General features: G+C 44.2%; 2 protein-coding genes across 8 annotated transcripts in view; one reads left to right on the top strand and one right to left on the bottom strand.

Moving 5' to 3' along the window:
* The window catches only part of FAM13A (family with sequence similarity 13 member A), a 196142-nt gene extending 190495 nt beyond the window's left edge, over positions 1–5647 (top strand). For all 3 annotated transcript variants that reach the window (XM_084855625.1, XM_084855624.1, XM_084855623.1), the window contains one exon: positions 535–5647. In XM_084855625.1, the coding sequence (XP_084711751.1) occupies positions 535–661 (127 nt within the window). In that variant the 3' untranslated portion in view covers positions 662–5647. The remainder of the gene's footprint in view (positions 1–534) is intronic.
* The window catches only part of HERC3 (HECT and RLD domain containing E3 ubiquitin protein ligase 3), a 98423-nt gene that overhangs the window by 6166 nt on the left and 65129 nt on the right, over positions 1–27128 (bottom strand). For 2 of the 5 annotated variants that reach the window (XM_084855622.1, XM_084855620.1), the window contains exons 18-26: positions 25718–25888; positions 25065–25208; positions 24305–24471; positions 23452–23518; positions 22857–22939; positions 21090–21273; positions 20163–20265; positions 18020–18671; positions 9920–10080 (exon numbers count right to left, since the gene is read on the bottom strand). In XM_084855622.1, the coding sequence (XP_084711748.1) occupies positions 18463–18671; positions 20163–20265; positions 21090–21273; positions 22857–22939; positions 23452–23518; positions 24305–24471; positions 25065–25208; positions 25718–25888 (1128 nt within the window). In that variant the 3' untranslated portion in view covers positions 9920–10080; positions 18020–18462. Of the gene's footprint in view, positions 1–9919; positions 10081–13435; positions 14164–15707; positions 18672–20162; positions 20266–21089; positions 21274–22856; positions 22940–23451; positions 23519–24304; positions 24472–25064; positions 25209–25717; positions 25889–27128 lie in introns of those variants that run through there. The other 3 variants (XM_084855618.1, XM_084855617.1, XM_084855621.1) reach the window with 3 other exon arrangements.

Here is a 27128-nt window from a genome sequence, read left to right as displayed (position 1 = left end):
ATAGGTGGGAAATTCAACAGGATTTCTCACGTTAGCCTTTGAAGAGACTGATCCTTTGCAAAAGTCGCAAGTGTATCTAAATATATGTGCAAATTTAATGTGAGAACTATGATAGGCAAGTTTTGTTTCTGAGAGAGCCCTTGTGCACCCCAGAACTGTTTCTAGAACCAATTTGGAGTTTCTCCTCCAGTTTGAAATACAAATGGATATTGCCATTCCATTTTCATGTCACGTCGGACATTGATGTAATTCATAAGATTGCCCCATGAGGTCTAGACACTTTGTTTCTTAAATAGGAGCCAAGGTTCTATGTTGAACCAGCATAACACAGAGAAGGAAGGTACCTTGTCTACCTTCTTCCCCTCCTGTTTTCTTTTATTGATACAGGAGGCAGTTTGTCATCGCTGCCATCTTTCCTAATAGAACATTAGAGAGTGGTTGTCCAAAAGGTGTCCCTCCCCCTGCCCCCACAACTTGGGGGATAATATTGTAATGGAAGCTGCTCACATCTCTTCTGTTTTGTTTTTCTTACAGAAATGTCCAGAAAGAAGACCGTGCTCCTATGGCTGAAGAATATAACGATTACAAGCAGATTAAGGCCAAGCTGAGATTGCTGGAGGTCCTAATCAGCAAAAGAGATGTTGGTTCCAAGATCATGTAATGATGGCACCCTTGACCTTGCCAATAGAGTTAAGAAGTTGACCAAGCCAAAGGGATGATTGCTTGAAGAACTCAGCAAGAGCCTTATACTGTGAGGGCCTTTTTAGCAGCCCTCCCTGGACTGTGGCTGACACAAGATGGGGAGGAGGAGGGAGGGAGGGACAGTCCCGCATCTTTCTTCAGACTTGTGGCCTGTTCTGTCTCCAAGCTGGCCATCCAAGCCAGCATGAGAGGGGTTCTGACACACGCAAAAGACTCTGCTCCAAGAGGGCCCTTTTTGTTTCAGTCATCCTGCAACCCTGTGAAATGCTTAGACTAACAGAGTCTGACTTATGCCTTCTCCAGAGCATCAGTGTAAGAGAGGTGAACTTGTTTGAGTTGTCATGAATCTCCAAATAATTGTCTGTCATTGTCAGACCAATGAAGTGCCCTGGTCTGTTCTAATGGGGAGGGACTCACATTCTGAGATGATTCTGTGGATTAAAACGGAGAGAGCGAGAGACATTCTCAGGATCTCACATCTGATTGAAGTTTTGATTTGTTGGTATGTGACCTTTTTTAGCTCACCCCAATGGAATGTTGAATTGGCACACAGTGGGAAATTCTGTGTGCTACCTTGGCCTTCAATATGCCCCCCGTTTTTTTTAGAAAGAGCATTATTTCTTGGGGGGGGGCTTTTCCTGAGAAGTTATTTCACACAACTGCCACTTTTGTTTGAACAGACAAAAAGATGAGGATCTGAGGAAATGGATCTTGGTAGCAGGGCCATTCAGCAGTGGCTTTCAAACGATGTTCTGAGGGACCCTGAAATTCCTTAGAAACTTTACAGGGGTTCCTCAATCTGAAGATCAGGAATGGCAGACAAGCTTTCCTGAAGGACTCCAAAGCCAGTTCTTCTCCTGCAAGTGTGGTGTATTCTACAATATACTCTTAGTTTATGTGGAGTGATAGCGAGGCCCATCAAACTGGTCCCCTGCAATGCTTTCCAGAACCTTCTGCGACACACAGTGGCTTGTGGGAGATGTGCAAGGGTTCCTCCACAGACAAATAGATGTGGAAAGGTTCCCCATAAATTAGAAAGGGTGAAAACGTCTCGACTGGGTTTTCTGATGTGGAGGGCTTTAAGAGCAATACCAGTTTGTGCTGTTCCCTTACAACTTTTTGTTGACCCCAGAAATGTGGCAGATCCACCAAATCCAGTGATGAGATTGTTCTTGTTTTTTTGTTTAGCCACAGCTACTTATGTGGTGATGATGTTGCTGTACTTTCAAATAGCTTATGTAAAATCGTAGGTACAATGATGCACTTTAGAGAGAGAGAGAGAGAGATAATTTTATATTTTTTAAGAAATGGAAAACAAATAGTAAGAAAGCATAACCAAAACTGTACTTTAACAAAGAAAAAACAATATTTTGTCTCCCTGACTATTTTGTTATGCCATTTTTTTAGGAAGGAAAGATAAGTCTAAAACACAGCTTTAAGATTCATCTAGAGAAGCAAGCAGCTAATACGAAAGGAAGTCGTAATCAGCAGAAACCTTTCCAAGCACTAGCCCTAGGACGTTTTTGAATATGTGTTTGATATAATGAATCATGTCGGATCAGAGTTCATAGAGCTGCTTCCCACTATCCATGAAAATCTGTTGAATTAAAACTTGGTTCCAAAGTACAAAAATCCCATTAAATTAATGCCCATCCAAACTGAATAGCAATTATTACATTTTTTCAATCAAAATGGATGCAAAAGAGTGTGGGCCTGGTTCCAAAGAATGGAGAAACGAGTTCTGTGAGCCTAACGGGCTTAGACGTGTTTTTCTCAAAGAGCAGCCCTTTATGCCATGTGGCAAACTGTCAGGGGGGTGGCAGAGGCTCACATGAAAAATAGCCCAAAATTCCCCTTAGGCCAGCACAAGCCACTACTGTGCATCAAACGATATGCATGTTCCTACACATGTTGACTCAGAAGTGAGCCCCATTGAGTTCAGTGGCACTTACTCTCAGGTAAATACAGAATTGCAACGTGAGTAGCTCTTTGGATCTCGGTCATCATTTTTAATATGGTTTTTCTTACCAAAATCTCTGATTGCAAGACTTAAAAAAAAAAAGTGTGCTGTCTCTAGTTTCAGAGTCTGGATTCAAGTATTCATGTGAAATGTTTTTCTCCTATGGCACTCGTGGAGTGGTGCAGTATGAATGGGAATGACGCAGATGTGTGCCTCTCTTCATTTCCCATTTGAGTGCATGTTTATATATTACAAAACGCTAATATAAATTAATGAGGTTGAGATGTTTATTTCACAGCAAAATAATGATAATGAACCACTTACAAATATAAATGATTCCTAGAATTATTTTTTCAAGGAAACCTTGTAATTTGTTTACGGGTTTACTCTTGAGTGAACAGTGAAATCATTAACATTTTTTACATTAAAAGAAACGTGGGGCAAAGAACACGTCTTCTCTTGATCATTTTGTTAGGCTTCCAGGTTTAATTTGTGTACATTTATGCATAGCCTGAATGGTTTTTTCCATCACCAAAATGAAACCTTTCATGGGTTCATGGGGCCAGGGGGGAGTAACAGCTTCTTCTCAGCTAAGATTCCTAATAGGTTGACTGGCACAAGATGGCAATTAAGCCTCAGAACAGAAGCCAGCTTCCTATTGAGGCACGTACTTGTGGTGAGGTTAGCTAATTGTTTGAGAGCAAGAACTTTCTGCAGGTTCCTGAAGCTCTTAAACCCCATCCTGCATTATCCTTTCTATTGGGTAATGAGAACCATTAAAAGGGAGATGTGACACTTATTTGAGAATGGGAACTTATCTGACCCTAGTAGTTTAGTCCCTTTGAAACAGGGTTTAAGTTCCTAGGGTTTGGGAAATCCAGTTGGATCTTTCCTTTCTCTCTGTGGTGGGAAGACCAGGTGGAGGGAGTAGCTGAGGTCTGATCCTGATCTTTCTCTGGGGCCAGTCCTGGGGGATAGAATAACATTTCAAGGGGTCCAGTGAGGCTTTTCTGGGATAGTAAAGCCCTGTCAGAAGTCGTGGTTTGCCTTTCTTCACAGTTTTAGATGATTTGTAGAAGAAGTCTGTATTTGTAGCTACCATGGAGGGAAGAAGGGTGGTGGGAGACTGTGCCATTGTTGTCCATGCAAAAGATAGTAAGGAATATTAGCATTCAGGGGTGGCTCAAATAAGGATTGTGCCATGTGAAAGGGCTGATTTCTTGTCATAATCCCTGTTCCTTCTTCCTGAGGTTTAAGATTTCAATTAAACAATTCCCCACATGTATACGGAAGTGCCCTCGCCAAAGTACAGTTCCCAGGATGGTTTGCTGCAGTTAAACTGATATAAAACGGATACCAGGCTGTGTCATGTAGATTGGTTTGTCTTCTCTATCCTCTGGCACACTGCCCCGTAATAAAGGGCAGTGGAACGTCCTTGGAGTTACAGTGTATCATCTTTTCCACATGCCAAATAATTTTGTCAAAACAATTCTGCCACATTTTTATAGGGAAATCATGATATACAGAACCAATGCAGCACACACTGAAGTCTTTTTTCCCCATTTCTTTTTCTCCTGTGACATTGACAAAAGCAAGGCACACATTATTTTTAAGAGCACTTAATTCTATTTGTCCTTGAAGAAGGTGAGTGGTTATCCTTTGGGTGACTCACCTGAGGTCATCATGCTAGATAGAAGTTATCCTGTGGGTACTCTAGGTTTTCTGAAATATCTTGGGTTTTGCGGTGGCAGAAAAAACTTGCTACAGGAGATCAGTAAACATCCTTGGATCTTCACTATAGAGGGGTATATCCAAACTATTTCCGGTGGCAAGTAACATGTCAAATTGCATTCCACCTCTGTAACAGCTCTATAGTACTTCTTGCTTGAAAGCATTTGTGCCCAGTGATCTCTTGTGCCAGTCCAACCATCTGTATGGACACCTGCATGCATTGACAATTTGTCTTATTCTGTCTATATATAGCAACTACATATATAGTTGGGCACAGTCCAGGAGAAGTCTGTCAAGGGCTCCTTGGAGGGCTCTCTCAATCCAGTAGCCAAGTCCAGACACAGACAAAGGGATTCTTTTCAAAGCTTTATTCTTCTTTTACAACTTAACAACTCTACAGGTAGCAACTAGATCTGAGCAGCAGCATCCCTATGCCCTAAGTTGGAACAGTTGGTCCCTGTTTGAAAGGCAATTACTGGCAGACCCCTGAATATAAGGACTAGGGAGAATCCCTCCCCTTTTCCCTTGAATCTTCTGGGCGCAACCATTCTTTGAGCGCCAACCTGGCGCTACGCCTCCTTTCCGCACCCTCCATTTGGTGCCACTCTCTGCGTCTGCGCCGCCCATCCACCCAGTCTGCTATCTGTGCTGGGTCACTCCCTGGACTGCTTTCTAATCTAGGAATGTTGGTGGGAGGAATCTCTGTTAGCTGCAGGCCCTGGGGAAAAGGGGCGCGCTCCTCTCCCAGGAGCGACTGCTCTTCCTCTGAATCAGAACTACTCTGGGATTCTATGGGCTCAGTGTCCACCCTGACAAAGTACTCCACATGAGCCCTATCGAAATGGCTAGACCGCACTACACTCTTGTGCAGCTACTGGTCTTTTCAATCAGAATTGCACAGGAGACATTTACTAGAGAATGCGCCTTTTGTGTTTTATGTATATACAGCTTGATTACAGTTGGAAAGCTAAAGCCAATAACTGCCGATCATACCGTACAGCTGTAGGAAATCCCTTTGTCAGACTTCATTCTTGGTTTGAGAGCAACTACACAATTTTCTCCGATCAATAATCTGCTTTACGCACCAGATGAAACTTTATGGACTCTTTGTTTACGTCGCTTAAAGTCAGCAAAGTTCATTTGAAACACTGCGTCTTTTTAAAAATGTAAACTGATCGACAAATGTTCTATGTGTACATTTTTGTACATGATTGTATTTTGTATAAAACACAGAGAATAAAAAACCTATTTTTGACTGCAAAAGTCTCTATCAATCTTTGCAAACGAGGTGACGGTGCTGCCAGTATTTCTGCAATTTAAGAAGCAATCATGACGGCCCTGATCCAGGTAATGTTAGCTGCGACTCAGTCCTATTGGAAGCAAATGGGACTGAAGTTAATCACAACTAACTTGAGCCCCATCACTTTCGGTGGGAACAAAGAACAGCTAAATTATACTTCATCAAGGCCTGTGATATCAAATGATAGATGTATAAAGTACAGGCCAATTTCTTACTTTTGAAATAAGCAGCATCGGACCAAGGTATCTGAAAGTCTATCTCCTCCCGTATGAACCTTCCATATAAACTTGACCATAGTCTGCTTTGGAAGCCCTGCAGTATATCCCACCACTGAGAAGTTAGGTTGGTGGGAACATGAGACAGGGCCTTCTCGATGGCAGCATCAAGTGTAGAACTCCCTTCTAAAAGAGATTAGACTGGCTTGTTTTTTGTTTAGTTTTTGATGGGCCATTAAAACCTTTTCGTTCCTTATTGTATTTGAGTGATTTTAATGAACTGAATTGTTGCTGTTTCTAAAGCAGCTTTTAAAGTTTATTTCTGTCCCGCCCCCTGCTCTTAATTTGCTGTTATATTGTTTTAAAGCTTTTCTTTAGTAAGGTGCCTTGGGAGCCCTTTTAAATCAAAGGATTGGATGTAGGTTTATGCTGGATCAATTGCGCTGGCAGAAGCAAACTTCCTCACTCTGTCATCCCCACAGCAGCCTCTCCAGCCCCCCTTGAGATGCAACACAGGGTCAGGGGATGATGCTGAATGGGGTAAGGGGTGGTGTGATGAGGAGGGGGGATCCCCAGATATCAGGGCCAGATCTACACCTTATGTCACATCGATATGGTCCTATCACAATGATGCTATATCCCTCTTACGCATTTATACCTTGTAGCACACACAACTCTTGCAGTATTTTGGATAATACGGAATAAAAATCAGGAAATAACACTGGAAAAATGCTTTATAGAATACGTAAGGTGCCCCAACAGTTAACGGTGTACTTCAATACTGATAAAAAGCAATAGTGTAGATCCCAGGAGAAGGAACCTTACGCAGGGAGAACTCTGTCACAAAAGGTCATTTCCACTTGCAGATGGCAGGTTCTGGATCCAATATATTAACATAATATATTGCCACTCTATTTTTAGTTTTCCCCCTTTTATCCTGCTTGGGGGTTTAAGCTTGCATCCATTGCCACATCTTGTGGTAGCAAGTTTCATTATACTCTGCCTTTTGAGCAGCGCCCTCAAGGCTGCCTACAAAATATATCTACATAATTCAGAGATTTGATCCAAATTTTAAAAACGTAAAAGCTAAAACAGCAAGCAAGCAACAAGGCTAACAACAGCAACTAAAACCAACCAAAAAGCGCCTCTAAATGCCACTGAAGTCTGTACGAACACAACATGCTTTGTCTGATGGCCGAAAGATAGTAATGGAAAAGCTCCTGCAGAAATTGAACATGCCATGGGAAAAAGTTCAAGTTTGGCTGTCCACCACAAGGCCAGCCCCAAGACCTTTTGCTGCCTGGGATGAAGGAAATGGTGGCACACCACCCTCCATTCCGTGTCCAGAAGCCAACCAGATGGGCCGCTGAATCTTTCTTCAGCTACTGAGGGGTACAAGGCAAGGTTGCCCATTGCCTCCTTTACACCTTAGCTGTTGAACCTCTTGCTTTTTGTGCTAATTGGTGGATTCAAACATACATGTTGGTCATACAGAACATAAAGTGGGCTTGTTTGCAGATGATATGACCCGCTATATAACGGCGCTACCAGAAATAATCTCACTGCTTGATAATTTGGGACACGCCTCGGGGTACAAAGCAAGCAAACTATCATAAATCAGAGATGATTAATGGCAATCTATCTGCAGCTACACAAGCCAATCTAAAAAAGAAATTTCCTTTTGTGTGAGTTACTAAGCCTAGGTGACATTTGGGGGTTCAATTCTCTCCCTCACTAAATGAACTCTATAAACTCAACTATCAGCCGTTGTACATGTGAATTCACTCTGATATTCAAAAATTGGGTAAGGATAAGTTATCATGGTCAGCTAGAATAGCTATGGTAAGAATGAATATCTTGCCTAGACACTTATTTCAAACAATTCCATTCATATATCTATTCCAGCTCTGGCCAAATGAAACAAACTATTGTCAGATTTTATCTGGTCAGGATGGAAGCCAAGGCTGAAGCGAGCAATTCTTAGCAGACCCCAGACAAAAGGAAATCTTGCAGCGTGAAATTTGGAATTATGGTGCTGCTCAACTGAGATTTCTTGTAGGATGGATGCATCCCTCCTCAGGGCACCAGCGGACATGCATAGAACAACAAGCAGTGGGCAACTATGTTCCTGATGCCTTGATACGGGTGAGATGTTGCAGTCAATCTAATTGCATCTTTGAGCTTCCGGTGATTAGAGACAATATAGTTACTTGGGATCACTGGTGGGAAAAAATTGGCTCCTGATCTGTCTCCACTAATATCAGTGTTGCAACATCCAGAATGTGCAGCACATAGCAATCCCCAAGGTTTTTGTGCTTGGATGGCAGGAAATGTTTATAGATTTTATTTATTTGATAAAGGGGACCTCTCTCCTATGCAGATGTTTTGAAAAGAACTGAACACAGACTGTGCTGTCTTTTTATCAGTATCTTCAACTGTGTCACTTTCTTAGCCTGAATCACATTAAGAAAGCAGCCAAGCACCCGCTTACTTCTTTTTAATCTTTTATAGAAGCTGCTATTACTCAGATAAAGGTTTGATGTCATCTATTTATAAAATCCTCCAAATGCCATTGTGTGCGGGCAGGGGAGATTGACTTAGGTGAGTCTTTGGAAGAAGAGGATTGGCAGTGTATCTGAACTTCTTTTGCATCTTTCTCAATCAAGGCTAATATAACCGAAGCAGAATACAAAGTTCTCAGTAGGTGGTACGTTATTCCCGCAAAGCTTCACCTAATACATCCGAATTATAGTTAATATTGTTGGGGTGTGGTCAGATTGATTCATACTTTAATCTTTGCCAGGAATGTTCTACAGAGCAGGAGTTCTAGATCATGGTTGCTGATTACTGTCAGGAATTTCTTCAGGTTACACCACTGGTAACTCCTAAAGCTAAGTTTCTTCATCTTTTTGAAACCAGCGATCCTGGATTCCTGCATAAAGACCTTCTTAAGCAGTTGTATACGGCTGCAAAGTCATGTACAGTGTGTAACTGGAAGTCTCCAAAGAAACCAACTAAAGAGCAGTGGACTAATCAAATTTGGGAGACTATGACTATGTATAAACTAACTCAGCAAGTGCTGCAAGCAAGGAATCCTAACTTTAAGAAAGATATTATGGCACCATAGTTTCCATTTATTGCCTATGCTGAAGCTCTACAAACTTTTGATCAAATTCCAACCAAGTACAGTTGCCTATATTTTTATGACTAATACACACATACACACAAAATAACATACAAAGATACACTCGCACGCACTCCTTTTATATGTCGTATACATTGTATTTTTACTCTTTCATCAGGTATTGAGCTCCTACTTAGGTCTTTTTACTGTAGATGTTCCCTAAGCATATTGGTTATAGACTAATAATTATAATGAGTGAATGCCTTTATTTCTTTAGTGATCTTAAGTTGTTGTTGTTGTGGTTGTTGTTATTATTATATTTATTTATATCCCGCCCTTTTCCCAATACTGGGGCTCAAGGCGGCCTTACAACGTTAAAACTTCCACAATTAAATCCTATGAACAGAAATATAAAATCCACATAAATAAGTTATTATTACATATGTTCATTTTCTTCCTACTGCCTTTATTTTGTTAACTTTATTTTGAAATAAAATACGATTTCATGAGGAAAAAAAATGAGGAAAAAATTAATGAGGATATTCATGCAGAAAAAATGTAATGAGGAAAAAAAACCCCGAACGCTGGCTGTCTCCATGGCGCCTGAAGGCAGCAGGCTAATTTACCGGCTGCAGGGCAGGCTGTGTGGCTCATAAGAGTTCTGTCCTCCCAATACCTCACTGCTGCTCCCCTCCCATCTCATCACTCCATGGAAGAGTAAGTCCAGCCCTACGAAAAGACCCTCTCTCCCTTGTAGCTGCCGGCCTAACCTCCAAAATCACTGTTTTGAACGTTTCATTGTATTTGACTAACAGCCGTTCCAAGCAATGTAGCTTAAAACATCATGCGATAACAGAACACAAACAGAAATCATGTTAACGACTCACCTGCACGGTCCACGGCAGTAGCGTTCAGAGCGATCGCACAAGTAGGTTTTGCAGCCTTCGCAAACAAAGCTGTTTTGTGTGTAGCATAAGAGTCGCAGTCTGGCAGTAACCAGCAAATCTTCACGTAGATACTTTTACCCTGTAAGTATGCCAAATCTGTCCTAGGAATACAGAAAATAATGTGAGCTATCCTCTACCTCTCCCATGCCACAGATACAGAACCGTAGGTTTCTTGGAACATGCCTGTATCTTCCATCCAGCAATGCTGTGGACGTTGTTTGGAAGTGTAGTTTTGTAAATGAGGTTCTCGAAGAAGCAAAAATAAGAGTTTGCAGGTATTGAGCTCTTTCATGATCTATTTTAAACAAATAATACCACTGAGAAAAGTTTGAAAATGTAATTAGATCTAGGTTCTGCCTATTATCTAGTCCAGAAATCCAATCCCTCAAATTGTTTATGGCTCCCAGTATAGTAAAAAAATATCTGGTAGAAGGTTTTTGGAGGTTAGCAACTCTTGGCATGACTTAGCCCAGCCACCCTTCTTCATTTATCCAAAGTCCCTGAGCATAGAGAGAAAGCCCTCTTAACAGGAAAATCTGTATGCCTCTTCTGAACCTGCACAAGAGAGAAAGGGTTTTTCTATATGACCCACCACACAACCACTAAATGGCACCATGGAATTGCGCAAATACACTAGGGTTTCATGCCACCATTCATGGATATACCAGATATTTACCAGTTTTGTATGGTTAGGGATTTGTTTAAGTAGGCTTCTAGCTGGGACTAGGGATGGGTAGAAATTGTGTTGGGTTTGCATTTCTGTACAAGATTACCCAGCTTGTACCTCACAGAACTGAACACAGTTTGCCTTTGGAAATCTGTACAGTTCTGAGCTTGCAATACATTCCGCAAACGCTCTCCCCCAACGTGTTCGACAACATGTGCACATTTGGAAAATGCTCAATGAAAAATGTATATGAACATGCTCTAATCAATAGGGGCATGTGTACCAATATGCATCGATTTGTAAAATGTGGACAAAAATACATGCAAATGCCTGTGTGGGAAAAAGGGGGAGTTTGCATGGAACTGGGACAGAAGTGGCTTGGTGGTGGAAAAATGAAAAAATTGACAAGATCAAGCTTGTCAGGTTTGCCCATCACTGGTTGGGACTAAGGGTCAGGATACACGACCTTCTCCACATGGAGCTCTTATTCTGTGATTGAGATTGGTTACTCACAGATGTTTGCGGGTCCTTTACATGATGCCGTCAACCTCCAGGGCCTTCTCCTGTGTTTTCTGACCTTTATCCCTTTTTTTAAAGATCGCAGCTATTTAAATAATCTGAGTTGAATGTCTCTGTGAAAGGAGGAAGTGGTGCTATAACACAGCGCCATCTAGTGGCTGTATAATGAAACATATAGAGCTTGCAGATAAAGGAACTCTCCTGGGGAAAAAATGCAGAAGTGTGTGAAAAGGGGCAACCTTAATCCCACAAAGAATACAGAAGCAGAAGACCCTGTAAAGCTGCAAAATAAAAACCCTCTGTGTAGAGAAGCCCCATATTATTGGCTTGACCCTAGGGATGTACGAAAGTCACTTACCTTTTCGAAGGGTGACATTCGTGGTGGGGGGGAGGCACTCCGTCCCTCCCCCCAAAATTCTCCCCGGCCGGCTCTGCAGTGACTCTGCAGAGCCGCCTGCCGGGGCCGCCCACAGCCAGACATCCAGCCGCTGGGCTGCACAGGGACGCAAATGGCGGCCGCTGTAGCCACCGCCATTTGCGTCCCTGTATTTTGCCGTGATAGGCTATGTATATATTTACGTAGCCTATCATGGCAAAAAAAAAAAGGAACGCAAATGGCGGCGGCTACGTCAGCCACCATTTGCGTTCCTGTTTTTTGCTGTGATAGGCTACGTAAATATTTACGTAGCCTATCACGGCCTCCGGAGGGACGCAAATGGTGTCCCAGCATTAGCCGTGATAGGCTACGTAAGTATTTACATAGCCGATCATGGTAATAATGAAGAAGTGAATGGCGGCCGCCATTCGCAAAGCAGCGTGAACGGCACCAGGTGAGTGTCCTGTTTCGCGCGCCTTTTGTGGGTTGGGGGGACGGGGGCTTCGTTCCGCCACGGATTTCGGGGGGCTGAATGCACTGGCATTCAGCCTCACTGAGATCCGTGGCGGAATTCTCTGACATCCCTACTTGACCCACAGTGGCTGTATCAAAAGTGCTGCTTCTCTTTATCGCCAAAGTGGTCAGGCTATATTGTAAGTCACCGCAGGGTAATGAATGGCTCAATTGTCATGGCGAGGTGCTGCACAGTGCTAGTTCTTGAACTCACCAGGCCATTGATCCTAGCCCTGTGCAGATATTGAAACCTACAGTAAGGGAGTGGGACTGACCCAGCCTGCGCCTCCCCCCCACCACCACCACACACGCACAGAGCACACTTGCGCCTTCCACAGGTTGCACAGGGGCCTTCAAATCTGGAGCCCAGCGTGCCACAAGTGTGATGTGTGAACTTTAGTTTTGAAACGTTAAAATAGCAAAAATAGGGCTTCTACAATCGGGGCATGGGGAGGCTACTCATATTATAGGCATCAGTGCCATCCTTAGCTCCTGCATGCAAGCTGGAAGGTCGGTGATGAGGCAGACTAATTCAATCCAACACGACACAGTGAGTCTAAATGTCTATCTAACACTCTTGTGTCATGGTGGAGAAGCAGGCATGGCTGTTCCTCCCCCAGCATGTGTGCACCCTTGATGCACTTGCGTTAATGTGCGATGTAAGGATTGTGTGCTTTGGGAACCAAACAGGACTAGTGGATGCCATTCCCCTTTTGAGTGGTGGTGGGGAAGAACTGTGCATGTGACATGGCATGTAATGTGCATGGTGGAGGATGAGGTGATGTGCATCCACTTCAACATGCAAACAGGAACAACAGCTGCGTGAACATGTGAACTTGTCCATTCACATTGCACTACAGGTGTTGCAACCTGGCTTTAAGACTGTGATCCAAGGCATAGTTGATGGGGCAGACGGCTGAGTAATGGTGATTAGGATTGGGCTGTAAACCAGGAGGCTAAGGGCCAAACTATTTGCTACGAGGCCTGCCTGCCTGCCTGCCTGCCTGCCACTAAGGCACAGCTCCCCTGTAATAATCACAAGACATATCATGCCACCATGACACATTGCACTCTGCGTTTCCTCTCCTTTGCTCCACTTCAGTGGCTGTTGTTTGATGGAGAGGAAGAGCTGCAGGGAAATTGCAATGACATCAGAGCATGCATCATCGTTAACTAAAAGTTGGGAACGGCTGTTCACCATGGCCACCATCTTCCACATGTCCTGCACACCGTGCAGTTTGAGTCTGAGGGTTTTAGTGACTCTCGTGTTCCTGTTTCAGTTCTAATTGACCTAGGTAGGTCTGCTTTTAACTTGTTACAGGCCCCCAGTTTGTGAGATGAGAGCAAGTTACCCACAGAAATTCAAAAACATCTGTAGGAGACACAGCTGACAGGAGAGAGTCCTCCTCATGCAGCAAGTTGCCTTTGATTTAAAAAGCTCTGACAACTACTAATTATCCCAAGGTTTGCATAATCCTAGAACACACAAATGGTGCCAGATCTCTGTGACATTGCACTGCCCCAGAAAAGCAGCATGATGGCATCTGGTTTAAATGTTCAGTTAAGGTCTTAAATTTGACATAAGAGAGGTATGCTTCTTGGAGAACACGTAATGCTCATGGAACTAATGATGGTCCCTTTTCTTTTTTTCTGGGGAGGCCTATAAAGTACATAGGAAGCTGCCTTATACCAGGTCAGTCTGGTTGTTCATCTAGCCCAGTATTGTCAACTCTGGCAGTGGCTCTCTCCAGCATCTCAGCCAGGTGTCTTTTCCATCTCCTGCTACCTGATCCTTTAAAGTAGGTATGACAGGTCTTGAACCTGGGTCTTTCTGCATGCAAAGCAGGTGTTCTCCTACTGAGCTATGGCCCCTCGCTTAACATCTGATAGATCTTCTATCCCTTGCCACCATATAAAATAGTGGATTGGTACAAAACGAAGGGTACATAGTTAAGCTCACCATTGTCTACCAGCCCCACCACACCCTATAATTCACCATGTCCGCAAAAAGCTGGTGAGATTGTTTTCCGCTCTATTCTTTGATGATATGTTCATGGTTGAGATGGGAGCCGCATGAAAAACTTCCCTGCTGCAAGTTACTGGTAGCCACTGTGAAAAGAATTAGGATGCTTTCTGTACCATAGTGAATGACATGCATTGGACAGCAGTAGTATAATTTGTGGATGAACCCTGATGAGTTTTGTCCTGGTAGGGTTCTTAAACTATTCTTAGAAATCCAGTGGTAATCATAGCCTTGGCCAATGTGGCATGCTCTCATGCTTTTTGTTTGGTTGCAGTTTGCTACACAGTGGTCCTGCACTTCTGTGCATCATGTGCCATTGACGCTTCACTGCAGCAGTGAACATTAATGATGCTTTCTAAAGTAAAACCTGCCACTGGCTTGTTGGACTCTAGAAGTCAAAACAGGAAGGGTATTAGGAGAAAGGGGGAGGCGGCTCTTTGCTGGGATTATGTTGTACTTCCCAGCACTGGCGTTTAAGGGGGGAACAGAGTTCAACCCACACTGGAACTTGCCTTAATAATGCTAGCAAATTGCATGCAACTCTGGGATTAGTCACAGTAAAATCGGCTTTGGAAAAGGGCCAGAAACCATGTGATGAGTCACTCTCTGCCAAGAGGTGTGTTTACCTATTTCCAGAAACGCTCCCAACTGTTAGGCCTATGGCACATGGGGCTTTCCAAATGCAAGGCTGATCATGGTCCTGGGATCTCCCCAGCTACTCATTCCATGGTCCACACTCTAGTTTTGATGGGCTGCGAGGCCTGATTTGAGTTTCTGTAACTAGCAGTTGGGATTAGTTGCTCTTCATATACGTTTCAACCATGGTACCATCTGCCTGTCCAGCTCCCCATTACATTGCTAAATAGGGCAGAAGAATGGCTGTTTCGAACAGGGGTGGGGAACCTCAGGACCAGGGACCCAATCCAGCCCTGTTGGGTTCCCCATATAGCCACGCCCCCTTCCTCTGGCCCCACCCCTTACCCCAACCATTTGGTGGCTTCCTGGCTTTTATGCAGTTTTTTTCCATTCTAAAAGGTTGCAATGCCTCTGTTACAGCTTAGCACCTGGCAGTGAGAGGTGTACTCTAAAATATGTTGTTAATTTTGGCTGCACCACTTTTGCCTTTGGTCCCACCCACCACTGGAATGTGGCCTCTATGGGTTTCTCTGAAATTGAAATTGGCCTGAAAGGGCTTCCCTGCCCCTGACTTACAAAGAGGAGTTATTGGATGCTAGACCTGAACAGAACCTCTTGGTTCTGCTCTGGAAAATGTCACTGGAGGTAGAAAGGTTCCACTCTGCCATAGGTTGTAGAATCTGGGGTGGGTTTCAGGATTCCATAAAATCCAATGCAGGTACGTCTGAACCATTTGGTTGCTTTCTGGATTGTATGTAGTTCTTTACCTGCATAGGACCCACGTAAATCTTATGTGGGGACAGCTGGTGGGCACAATGTTTCTCCCTCCCATGTCCCAGCCTCGCCCATTCCTGGGACATTTTATTCCGGGTACAAAAATGTCTAAGGGCTCGATCATGACAGTTCTTATTCTTTTTTTAACCATCAGGTCATGGCATTATTAAGCAGGGCTGATAATTTCTTTTACTTCTTTAGGTGATAAAGGTATAAAACCTGAAGGAAACATTACATTTATTGCATAATATTGGGCTATGTACACACACATCGAAAATAAACATTTTGATAGAGCTGTATTGAATGCTGTAGTACAAAGAGGCTGATCAACTACCCATGTAGCAAATCAATGTGTTTATCTTTAAAAAGCCCCCAGTGTCTTCACAGCTTATTCATCAGGAAGGTGCAAAATATGGTTTGATACTATGGTTAAAACGTACAGAAATACCTTGGCTCCAAGCCAACCAAAGTTAAATTGTGACTAAGGGCCACCTTGAATGGCTGATTTTTTAAAAACAAAAACAAATAACCAGCAGGGGGACAAGAGAGGGGGCTAAGCTCAACTAGGACCATGGTGTGTGGGGCTTTAACCCTTTGCCTCCACCAACTAACCAAGTCCTGATCCAACTAACTCATTCCATTGCTTTCTTTGGGACTTAAGTCACAAACAACTTTAGCTGGACCCGGCCCTCTATGGGTTGTACCCAGTGTCAGTCTTACCTAGAGAAAACCCATTGAAATGAATGGGACTTAAGTTAGTCATGACTAACTCAAAGTGTCTACTCTAAGTAGGACTAACACTGGATTCAAATCTATGTTTTATAAATAAAATTGATTTCCCAATAGTGAGTCTTAAGTTAAATTGACACTGGACCTTGGAAAACAAAGGGGAGATGTTCATCAGGACATATGCGGGGAAGAACAGGCTCTTTTGGGAGATAGGATGACAGGAAGAGGTATAGGAAACTACTTCACTAGCTTCCTTGCCCCCCAGCGTAAACAACGTTTGTCAGGGCCCTTGCTCTGTCTATGGGAGGCAGAGATGGGCATCCTATCGAACGTAACATCTTGGTATGTGGCAGTTAGGGATGTACGAAAGGTACTTACCTTTCTGCAGATTATGCTGATGCTGGGGGGGAGGCGTTCCGTCCCTCCCCCCAGAATCCTGGCTGGGGGGGGAGGCGCTCCGTTCCTCCCCCCCCCCCGGAATCCTGGCTGGCTGGCTCCGCTCCGCAGGGATTCTGCGGAGCTGCTGGCCAGCTCCGCCAGCAGCCAGACATCTGGCCGCTGGCTATCAGGGATGCAAATGGCAGCGGCCGTAGCTGCCGCCGTTTGCGTCCCTGCACTCAGCCGTGATAGGCTACGTAAATGTTTACGTAGCCTATCACGGATGATTAAAAACAAAACAAAAAAAAAACACGCGTACGCAAATGGCGGCGCCCATGGGCGCCGCCATTTGCGTTCCTTATTTTGGCACGTCTTAGTCTATGTAAACATTTACGTAGATTAAGATGGCGAAAATAAGGGGAACGCAAATAGCGTAGCGTCTACGCTATTTGCGTTCCCCTTATTTTCGCCGTCTTAGTCTACGTAAATGTTTACGTAGACTAAGACGTGCCAAAATAAGGAATGCAAATGGCGGCGCCCATGGGCGCCGCCATTTCCATATGCGCATTTTGTTTTGTTTTAATCAGCCGTGATAAACATTTACATAGCCTATCATGGTGTTTTTTTAAAATCTAGCCGTGATAGGCTACGTGAATCTTTACGTAGCCTATCACGTTTTTTTTTTTTTACCTGGAAATGGCGGCAGCGCCAGCGAGTCGGAAGACCGGCCGCCGCAGCTGCCACTGCCAAACCGCTGCCGGAGCCGCCGCTGCCAGGAAGATCCGCCTAACGTAAGTCCCGTCCCGGGGGGGGCGTGGGGGGCGTTCCGCCACTGATTTCGGGGGGCCGAATGCGCTGGCATTCGGCCTGCCCGAGATCCGTGGCAGAACGTTCGTACATCCCTAGTGGCAGTATGCTGGAAGCTACGTCCATTTGGCTGAGGGTTAGGGTAGGCAGGTGGGGGTGGGGTAGAAGGGTGCAGTAGTGCTCTGCAAAGAACTCCAACTGCATACACAGTAGGGTGGGAAAGGGGATATGGACTTTGCTGTGGGCTTGCTGTCTGCATCCCATCCCTGAACAGAAACTGGCAAATAGGAAAACACTGCATTTAAACATGCATACATCCCTTTAAAAATAGCATAAAAGTATTCAGTCTGCAAGATCTTTGTTTACTTCCATCTCCCTATGTGCCAAGTGCTGATATTCATCAGGCCAAACAGAAGGTGAAGAAATTTACTTTGTCTCTCGTGTTCTGTTGTCACCATCAACGGGGGGAAAATATGTAAAGGAGCTCAACTCCTTTCCCCCCTCCTCCCACTACTGATCTTTGTGTGAAAGAGCAATCTTCAGATTATATGTAGCACACAGTTGTCTGGTACCATTAAACAAACATGGAAAACACTTCTGTTTTACCACAAAAATTACCTGTGGACGTGGGAGCCAAATTACTTGGGGAAGGGGTGTGTGATTCCATCTTGGAAAGGGATTTCACAACTATGGATATGGGGTGTGAGAGAGGAAAACTTTCCATCTGGGTTATCACAGTCCATCTTTGGAAAAAGGTGAAGATATCTCAAAATACTGAAAGTATTTTTTTTAACATGAGTTGGAAAGGCAGGGAAGAGGCTTTAAAAAAATGTCAACCAGTAAACCTAAAAGACGTTCCAACAGATTTTGTTCGACAGGTTGAAAACTTCAAAGCTGAAATCCCAAAGAATGTTGACTGGAGTTGCTGGGGTTCTTTATCCTAGGCACTCCCCACCCCCCACATTCCCACTGAGTATCTTTGTCCCATTTCCTTACAAAAATAAAAACAAGACAGTATTTTCTTTCTGCACAGAAGCGTCTGTGTTGGCGGCCGCTTGCCCTCAAGCCAGGCTGAACCCCTCGTAGTGGTCGATGGCTTGAGTCAGTCGTGTGCTCAGGATTTCTTTGCTGCTGTACTTGGGCAGGTCCAGGAGGTTGTAGCAGGTGTGAGCCACGGGCAAGTACTGCTCCCCATTGGATGTGGACTGGATGACAATGCGCAAACTCGACATGCCATAGATGGGGATGCGGTCGCTGCCTGTCAGAAACACTGGAAGAGGAAAAGAGGGCCGCTCATCACAAACACAGACACACTCCACTGCTCTGTGTTTAAAATGCCCACACGCTCCCTGCTGTCCCCACACGGACCACCGCAGCTTTTCTTCTGCTCCCTATGCCATGAGTGCCCTTTGGAGCAGCCACTACCCAAAACACCGATGATCTATGGCCAGGGAAAGGGGAAAACTAGGCTGAGGCAGAGCACTGATCTTACAGGGGGTAGGAGGGGGTTGTAGGCTGAGTCAGGTGTTCCTGCTCTTCAGTGCCTGGACTGAATCAGGTGTTGAAAGAAAAGAACAGCAGGGAAGCCAGCAAAATGCCAGGTAATGGTACAATCGCCATCACAGGCGACCCACACACATTAAAAGTTGCTTTGGAGATACTGGTCCTTATTGCCAGGAATGGAGTGGGCACATATGACCATTAGGGAGATCTTTTCCAGGGACATTTTTTACCACAGCCTTGGGGCAGAATGGAAGGAATCAAATGTCCCCCTTGCCAGGGTCTCCGTCTCCCCAATTAGCCCCTGCACCTTGGCTCCAAGGACTGTGTGGAGGAGGGACCCCTCCTTGGCCTGTTCTCCTGTCCGCATTCGAGCGGGTAAGCCACAGAGGGAGCTGAGTCTTCTCCCTATGTAAACTGACTGCACAAGCTGTTCATGTTCACCGTCACATCCTTCTTCTGGGGCCCACGGGCTGTGACCTCATCCTGAACCCTCACAAGATTTCAGCCACTGTCCAGAAGGCCCAAACCACTTCAGCATCCTCCGATTCATAGTAACATCGTTCTGGTCAGCCATAGTAACATCGTTCTGGTCAGCCACCAGTCACATCATTTCCCCACTGGCCTATTCCTACAAGATCTCTCCCTCCACAGATGGATTTCCACCTTCAGCAAAATCACATGATAACGCTCCTTCTGGGATTGTGCTACTTCTGACTGAAGGCTCCCGCTTATAAAGAAAACAGCTCCTTGCATGATGAAAACCAGCACAGAGGGCCAGTTTCAAAAACTTCTCCCCTGTGTGCTCGTTTTCTACAGGGGGGGAGCACAAAGTGAAATTTGGATGGGGACTCCCCATCTCAGAGATCACATTCTTCACTGCATAGAGATGTGAAGGCCTGGGGGGAAAAACAGAAAAAATGGGGCGAGGGGGGGGGGGAGAGCAGAAAAATTTGGTGAGAGTACAAGGTTTTTTTCATTTTTCCCCCAGGGATTTTTGGGAAATTGTGTGTGTGGGGGGGGATGTTCCCCCCTCCAAAAAAAATTCTGTTTTTACCACTCAAAACCTTCACATCTCTACTGCACTGCAGCAGGTGAAAGAGAAGTGCACCTTCTGGTGGAAAGCATCACATGCGTTTTATATATCACACTACCAAAAACAAGCCTTCAGTTCTGGTTGTCAGAATCACCACACCAGAACAGGTTACAGTTCCAGAATCTGAGGAAAACAACTATTACCCTAAATTAAAGAGATGCTTACAGAGAAACTTCTTCTTCTTTTCCAGTGGAAACTCATGAAAGGTCTCCCAGAATATTTGCACGGTTGGGTGCATCGCTGAGTAATCCCCTTTGTAAACTGCGTTCTGTAAAATAGTTACAAATGTCAACAGTGCTTTTTAAGAACTAGTGGTCAATTATAATAATTTTAGAATGCAGACCCACATATGCTTTTAACTTTGTAAAGCACTTGGCAGGTTTTAAATGCTCCACAAGGAACACTCTCACCAACTGTCCAAAAATGGTTCGATGTATCCCAAGCTTCATGGTTCTGAGGTGTAGCAGGAATTACAAAATTGTTTTACAGAGCAGTGTTTAAAGTGCAGTATTTCTCAAAATCCTCTCCCACTCACAGTGCTATCCTATGCGTGTCTACTCAGAAGTAAGCCCCACTGAGTTCAGTGGGATTTACTCCCAGGTAAGTGTGTGTAGGATCGCAGCCTTAATGTAGCAGTTCACTTAGGGAGCATGTTGATTCAAAATAGTTTCATGTGCTCTCTAAATGAACTGCTGCATTTAAGGCTGTAGTCCTAAATACTCTTACTAGAAAGCAAGCCTCAATTAATATGGTGGCACTATCAACATGCAAAGGATTGCGCTGCCAGTGGAAAAAGAAAAAATAAACTTTAAGTAAAAAGAAGCTTTTCCCTTTTTTATGAAGAAGGTATCACATTGGAACATACTGGCCACACCATATTGGGGGGACGGGACTATTATTATTTTACATCAAGAATCATTTTGAGACTTTGCACCTCCATGTCTCCCTAACTACCAATATCCATTTTATGGGGACAGCCCCAAAGCATCTGTAGAATTTCACTGGTAGGTTCAATTTGACTGAGAGAGAAATGAGAGGGGCAACACCAAAGGATTAAGAAGCCAAAAAGAAAGAAAAGGTGTGCCCAATTACCTCCTCCAGTTCCTTCCAGTTGTAGTTGCTGCTTCCGACAATCATGGCCCTCAGCTCTGTGGGCTGGAAGAGTTCTAGAACCTTTCCACCGCACACCTTCAGGAACCCGGTCGAGAAAGCCAAGTACCACTCATGTACTGAAAGGTTGAAGATGTAATTCACATAGGCATCGACAAATTCCTGCCTGGGGGATTGGAAGAAACACTGCTGTTTGTTTGTATTGTGTAGAAGCAACTGTGAGAGGTACGGGAGACTGGAAGCCACCAATTCTACCCAGAACATTCACTGATTTGTTCATTGATTCATTCATAAGTTTATGAGTCACCTTTCAGGCCACTTAAAACATTTCAAAGCTTTAAAAACATCAAAAACTTTAAAACTATTTGAACAGTTTAAAATGAGAGATATTTCTGTAAGGTGCTTGGAAGCACACACAGACCCACATGGCTGGGCCTGGCACCAGCGCACGGCACCCACGGGCAACTGCCAGCTCAAACTTGGAGCTGGCCCTGCCACACAGAAGCAGTTGTCCTGAGCATTTAGTATATAAACAGGCAAACCTACTCTCCTCCTCCATCATGCCGTTTTGGAAGCCCACAGTGGGGCAAGGCGCAGGCCTTCCAGTGTTCACAGAAAGGCCCTCTTCTGCAGCTCAGGCCTGGTGCAACTTGTAACTCACCAAGCCAAATGTAGCTCACAAAACCAGAGATCTCCTGGTTTTGCTGCCTGGCCTGCAGAAACAGGCAGGTTGCCAAGTGCCTGGCAGGCCACAATATGTGGTTGGCAGTTTGTGTTGCTTGGTGGGACAGAAATTGTGCAGGTCCGTTAGTTCTCCTGCCCACAGGGTGAGCACGAGTGGAGTGAATTGCGCAAAAAACAAGCAGTTGTAGGCAGGCTTCTCAAATGCATAAAAGCATTCAGATTGTGCAGCAAGAAACACTACATTCTACAATCTGGACTACCTCAATATAGAATTTGCATTCCAACCCCACATTTTCTTCCTGCAGTGCTTAAACAATCCTGGATGCTGTAGCACTGAAAGGGATGCCCTGGTGGCTGTATGGATCCTCCATTTTCAGAGGCAGGCTGGCATTGTATACCAGTGGCTGGGGGAGGAAGAACAGGACAACGGGGAAGAGGTGTGTGGGTGGAGAAGAAGCTATTGCCTTCATGCTCTGCTTGTGTGCTATCCAGAGGCATGATCTGGCCAGACATTTGATCTGATCTAGTAGCACTATTCTCATAGATGAACTGAATACTACATGCAGCTTTCCCTTGTCTTTCAGCCATGCCATTGTATTACAAAAAACAACCAAGTCCTGAGTGATGTTTGTCTATGTAACTCTTCAGCAAATATTGCAGAATCAAGCATGCAGTGTAACATGTTGGACTTTGGATCCATTTTATTGCCTTGTATTTCCCCTGGGACTAAGCCAAATGTCAGTAAACAAGGAAGGATGAAGGGCAGATAACAGAACCTTTTCTTTTTTATTGCATTTCTCATCGTTCAGTCATACTTTACTATTTGGTTTCATGTATGTTCACCTGCAGCACCTGCACAGGAACCCCCTATTTTTTATTTCTTAGATCTGCATCCTACTGTCTGAAGAGATGAATACTGAGTCTACTTTAAGAGGCTTAAACTAGAGTGTTGGGATCCTTCTAAAATGGCCATGGGGAAGGACCCTGTATTGCTCATGCGGTCAACACAAAGAGTACTTCAGCAGGCAGGCCTTCTCCAGACTGTAACCGCCAAACCAAACGCACCTGTTGTCCTTCTGTACTGCAATTTTGTCTCCATCGGCAATGAGGTTCTTCTGCTCTGCCACTCCGTAGCTTTCTCTGCATATCTGTTTTTCCCACCCCAAACAGACGACAAAATTGCTTTATTCTGTATCTCACCACCAGAGCTTTAAATGAAAACAGACATGCAGGTATCTTTTACCACATGCTCACAGACAGGGGGAAGGACAAGGGGAAGAGGAGATATAGGAAAAGGTGCATGTGTATAGTAAGTATATACCCGCAATTGAGCTTATGCATCAAACTTTCTGCCCCCATGGCATATTCCTGCCATGGCTAGCGGGGCACAAGCCAGAGCGGGGGGGCGGATAAAATGAGCTTAAGTGCCACAGAAATCAATAGGACTTCAAACTGCAGCTAAACTTCCCCTGGATTTTTTTTTTCATGTTTATAAAGCCCAATAGCTGAAGATCTCTGGGCAGTTCACAAAAATTAAAACCCACGGTGTGCATTTAATGAAAAGTGGTGGGTTGGGCCAAGATGAGCAACATGGGTGTTGCTTTGGTTTGCATAAACACAAGAAACCTCTCCCAATTAAATACATATTAATTGGTCTTACTGTAAAATAGAGGCAGAATGTTTCTTCAATATCTTCTCCAGGATAATCTAAAAGCTGTTGAAGACTCCTACAATACGGTAAACAACAGACAGAAAGAAATAAGAGGGCAAGAGAGAGAAATTAATAATCTCAGATGGAACATTGTTTATGCATACACAAAAACCCTTCCCTTATTCTTCTATTATTATTTGGTTTTCTGAAACCAAATTTTAGGAAAGACTGAAGAAATGACAGGTTACAAAATCCATTCTGATCCAAAAATAGTTTGAGATATGTAAAGAACACTTTCACGTGGGAGGATTTGGAATGGATTGTTTATTAACAGCTGTAAAAATATATATTACTTTATACTGAAAATCTGCAACATTTCTAGCATGAATACATTTGTATAAAAGTTATCTGAAATGTTGCATTTGATTAATCAAATTTCTTTGATAGAAGGTCAAGAGAAGAGTCATACTAAAAAAAACATTGAAAAATATTTAACTGCATATTAGAACAACAGGTTTCAGGATGATGTTCAACCTTATCCATTATTTTCTCTTTTGTAAGCACCATGAACAATTGCATGCTTTGGTTTTGCATTTGTTTGTTTTTACGGACATAATTAAAAAGTACAGTAAAATCCCTCCTTCCCCAAAGTAAACCTAATGGTGGTTTTGGGCAACAGAATTCCAGACTAAACTTTTCTTGGATTTAAAAACAGAAATCCCTTCTTCTGACAGCTAGATCTTCTCCCATAACAAGGCGACATCCTAGCTCCCACTTTCCCTCCTCTCTCAATTTTCTGTGCAATTCTATGCTGATGATTTTTGCAAAATGGACAGGAAAACATACTTGTAAAACTTTCTACCTTCCTTCCATGGGAGACAGTTCCTTCAAGTCTTCCAAGCAGGGTTCCACATTCAGGAGCTTCTTATATAGAGCCAATGGAAAGTGAAGATCCACCACAGTGAAGTTGTATATAGCCAATCCACAGATGATGCCAATCAGGTGGAACCAATTGTGCTCTACAAAACACTTCAGGCACACAAAGGGAAAGAAGCATTAGCCTGGGGTGAGCTATGCGTGGCCCGTGGGATGTACGCGCTCCGCCCCCCTGGCCCCAACATTTGCCACGGTGGCAAAAATATTGGCCGTTTGCTGCGAAATTTAGACCAAATTTTGAGAACAAGCTAAATTTGATCTTTTAACTGCTCTGCAGTGGTTTCCCACCAAAATCTGGTGTCAAACCGCCTTTTGTTTTGCTGCCACCGAATTTGGAAGGAGCAACAGGAGTACGACCTGTTGGGGGTGGCTCTGGTGGCCCCTAGATCCCCCAACCGTGTCCCACCTTTGCCTTAGCAGGAGGAAAGTGTAGATACATGCTTCCCCAACTGGGTGGTGTCCAGGAGCGTTGGGTTAAAATTCTCATAATCTCTTGCCAGCATGGCCATCGGCCAACGTCTGGAGGGCACCAGGTTGAAGAAGGTTGCTTTAGAAGTCAATCTGCAAAGTGTGGATCTAGAAAGCTGCTAAATCCCCCTGCAGCCCCAGGCAGCTACCTGCAAGCTCAGCATTGGTTAGCAGAATCCCTACTGAATCACATGTGTGCAAAATCCAACCACACTTACAGTATCTGAAAACCACAGCAAGTTTGATTCTGAGTAGCAGGTGAACATTCCATAGATGGGATTCAGCAGCTCTTTCAGCAGCAGGAGGAAGAATTCCTTTGTGACTCCGCCAGCATCAACAGCCTCCTCACCATCAAAAATCACCTGCCAGAAGGCACAAAGCTGATTTCAACAAGGCCAATGTCCTGCACCGGACAGGAGGACTCAGGAGAATTAGGGACAAGCCTCAATATGTTTTGCAGTGGGAAACTTAGAGAAAGGTTCTCATTCTAAGTGATACGTTTTCAAATTTACTATGATGTATTTTAATCTCAGATTCTATATACTGCTTAGAAGTGTTTTTTGATATGATAACCAGTATATAAATTGATTTAATTAATTAATAACAATAATGAATAAGACATAATAATAGCAACAAGAACAGCAACGTTACAATAATAATACTAACAGAGGATCTCAAGGGTCAGACAGACTCAAAGAAGAATTTGCCTCTATGTGCAGAGAACTATTTTGTATGGATGAACATTCAACTCGGTGAGCCCCCAGACCAAAAAAACCCAGGCGTAGTTTTAGCATCTCAGTGAGAACTAGGACACACACACACACACACCCCTCATGAAACTAATTTGAGTGAGGAAGTGACAAGGCCTTACCTTCAGAGGCTTTTTCAGGTCAATATCTGAGTGGATGCTCAACTCTCTCAAAGCATCGCCAACCAAGTTGCTCCTACGGACATGAAGGACCAGGAAAGGACTTCGAGCCAAAAGGGGCTCCAGGGTGAGAAGCATGAAAACGTTCTGTAAATTGGCTCCACTGATGGCCACCTATAAACATATAAAAATCAAGATCAACATGACAGGGCTCTCCCAACTTTTCTTTCTTTCTTTCTTTCTTTCTTTCTTTCTTTCTTTCTTTCTTTCACTCCGATCCCCACTATTTATTTATTTACAACATTTGTATACCACTCCACATTTAAACACATTCCAGAGTGGTGAACAACAAGAGATAAAACAAACAAAAGATAAAAAGAAGAAACATGATATGTACGAAAGTCACTTACCTTTTTGAAGGGTGACATTTGCAGTGGGGGGGGAGGCGCTCCGTCCCTGAAATTCTGTCCGGCTGGCTCCACTCCACGGAGATTCTGTGGAGCCACCAGCCAGGGCTGCCCACAGCTGGACATCCGGCCGCTGGGCAGCCTGCAGGGATACAAATGGCGGCTGCCGTAGCCACCGCCATTTGTGTCGCTGTATTTTGCCATGATAGGCTACGTAAATATTTACGTAGCCTATCACGGCAAAAAACAAAACAAAACAGCGGACGCAAATGGCGGCGGCTACGGCAGCTGCCATTTGTGTCCCCTTTTTTTGTCGTTTTAGCTTACGTAAATATTTACGTAGGCTATTACGGCAAAAAGAAAAAAAGGAATGCAAATGGCGTAGTGGCCGCCATTCGCGTTCCCTCCCCCCCCCCATTTTAGCCTACGTAAATTTTTACGTAGGCTATTACGGTGGGGGGGGGAAGGGAACGCAAATGGCGGCCACTACACCATTTGCGTTCCCTTTTTCCCCCCGCCGTAATAGCCTACGTAAATATTTACGTAGGCTAAAATGGCAAAAAAAAAGGGAACGCATATTGTGGCCGCCGTAACCGTCGCCATTTGCTTCCGCTGTTGTTGTTGTTTTTGCCGTGATAGGCTACATAAATACTTACGTAGCCTATCACGGCCTCCACAGGGATGCAAATGGCATCCCTGCGTTAGCCGTGATAGGCTACGTAATTATTTACGTAGCCTATCACGGCTATAATGAAGAAGTGAAGGGCGGCCGCTGATGCGGCCGCCATTTGCAAGTCAGCACAGATGGCAGCAGGTAAGTGCTCTGCTTTGCATGCCTTTCGTGGGGGGGGGGCTTGGTTCCACCACGGATTTCGGGGGGCTGAATGCACTAGCATTCGGCCTCACCGAGATCCGTTGCGGAATTCTCTGACATCCCTATCTCAAAGCAAGGTAGCTATTCTTGGTACTAGTGCCATCTACTGGGAAGAACAAACACTTCAGCCTAG

Source organism: Heloderma suspectum, chromosome 5 (genome assembly GCF_057233095.1).
Source record: "Heloderma suspectum isolate Gila_16-S chromosome 5, 16-S_ref, whole genome shotgun sequence".
NCBI lineage: Eukaryota > Metazoa > Chordata > Lepidosauria > Squamata > Helodermatidae > Heloderma > Heloderma suspectum.
The sequence above is the reverse complement of the archived record's forward strand: the minus strand, read 5'-3'. Positions and strand labels throughout refer to the sequence as shown.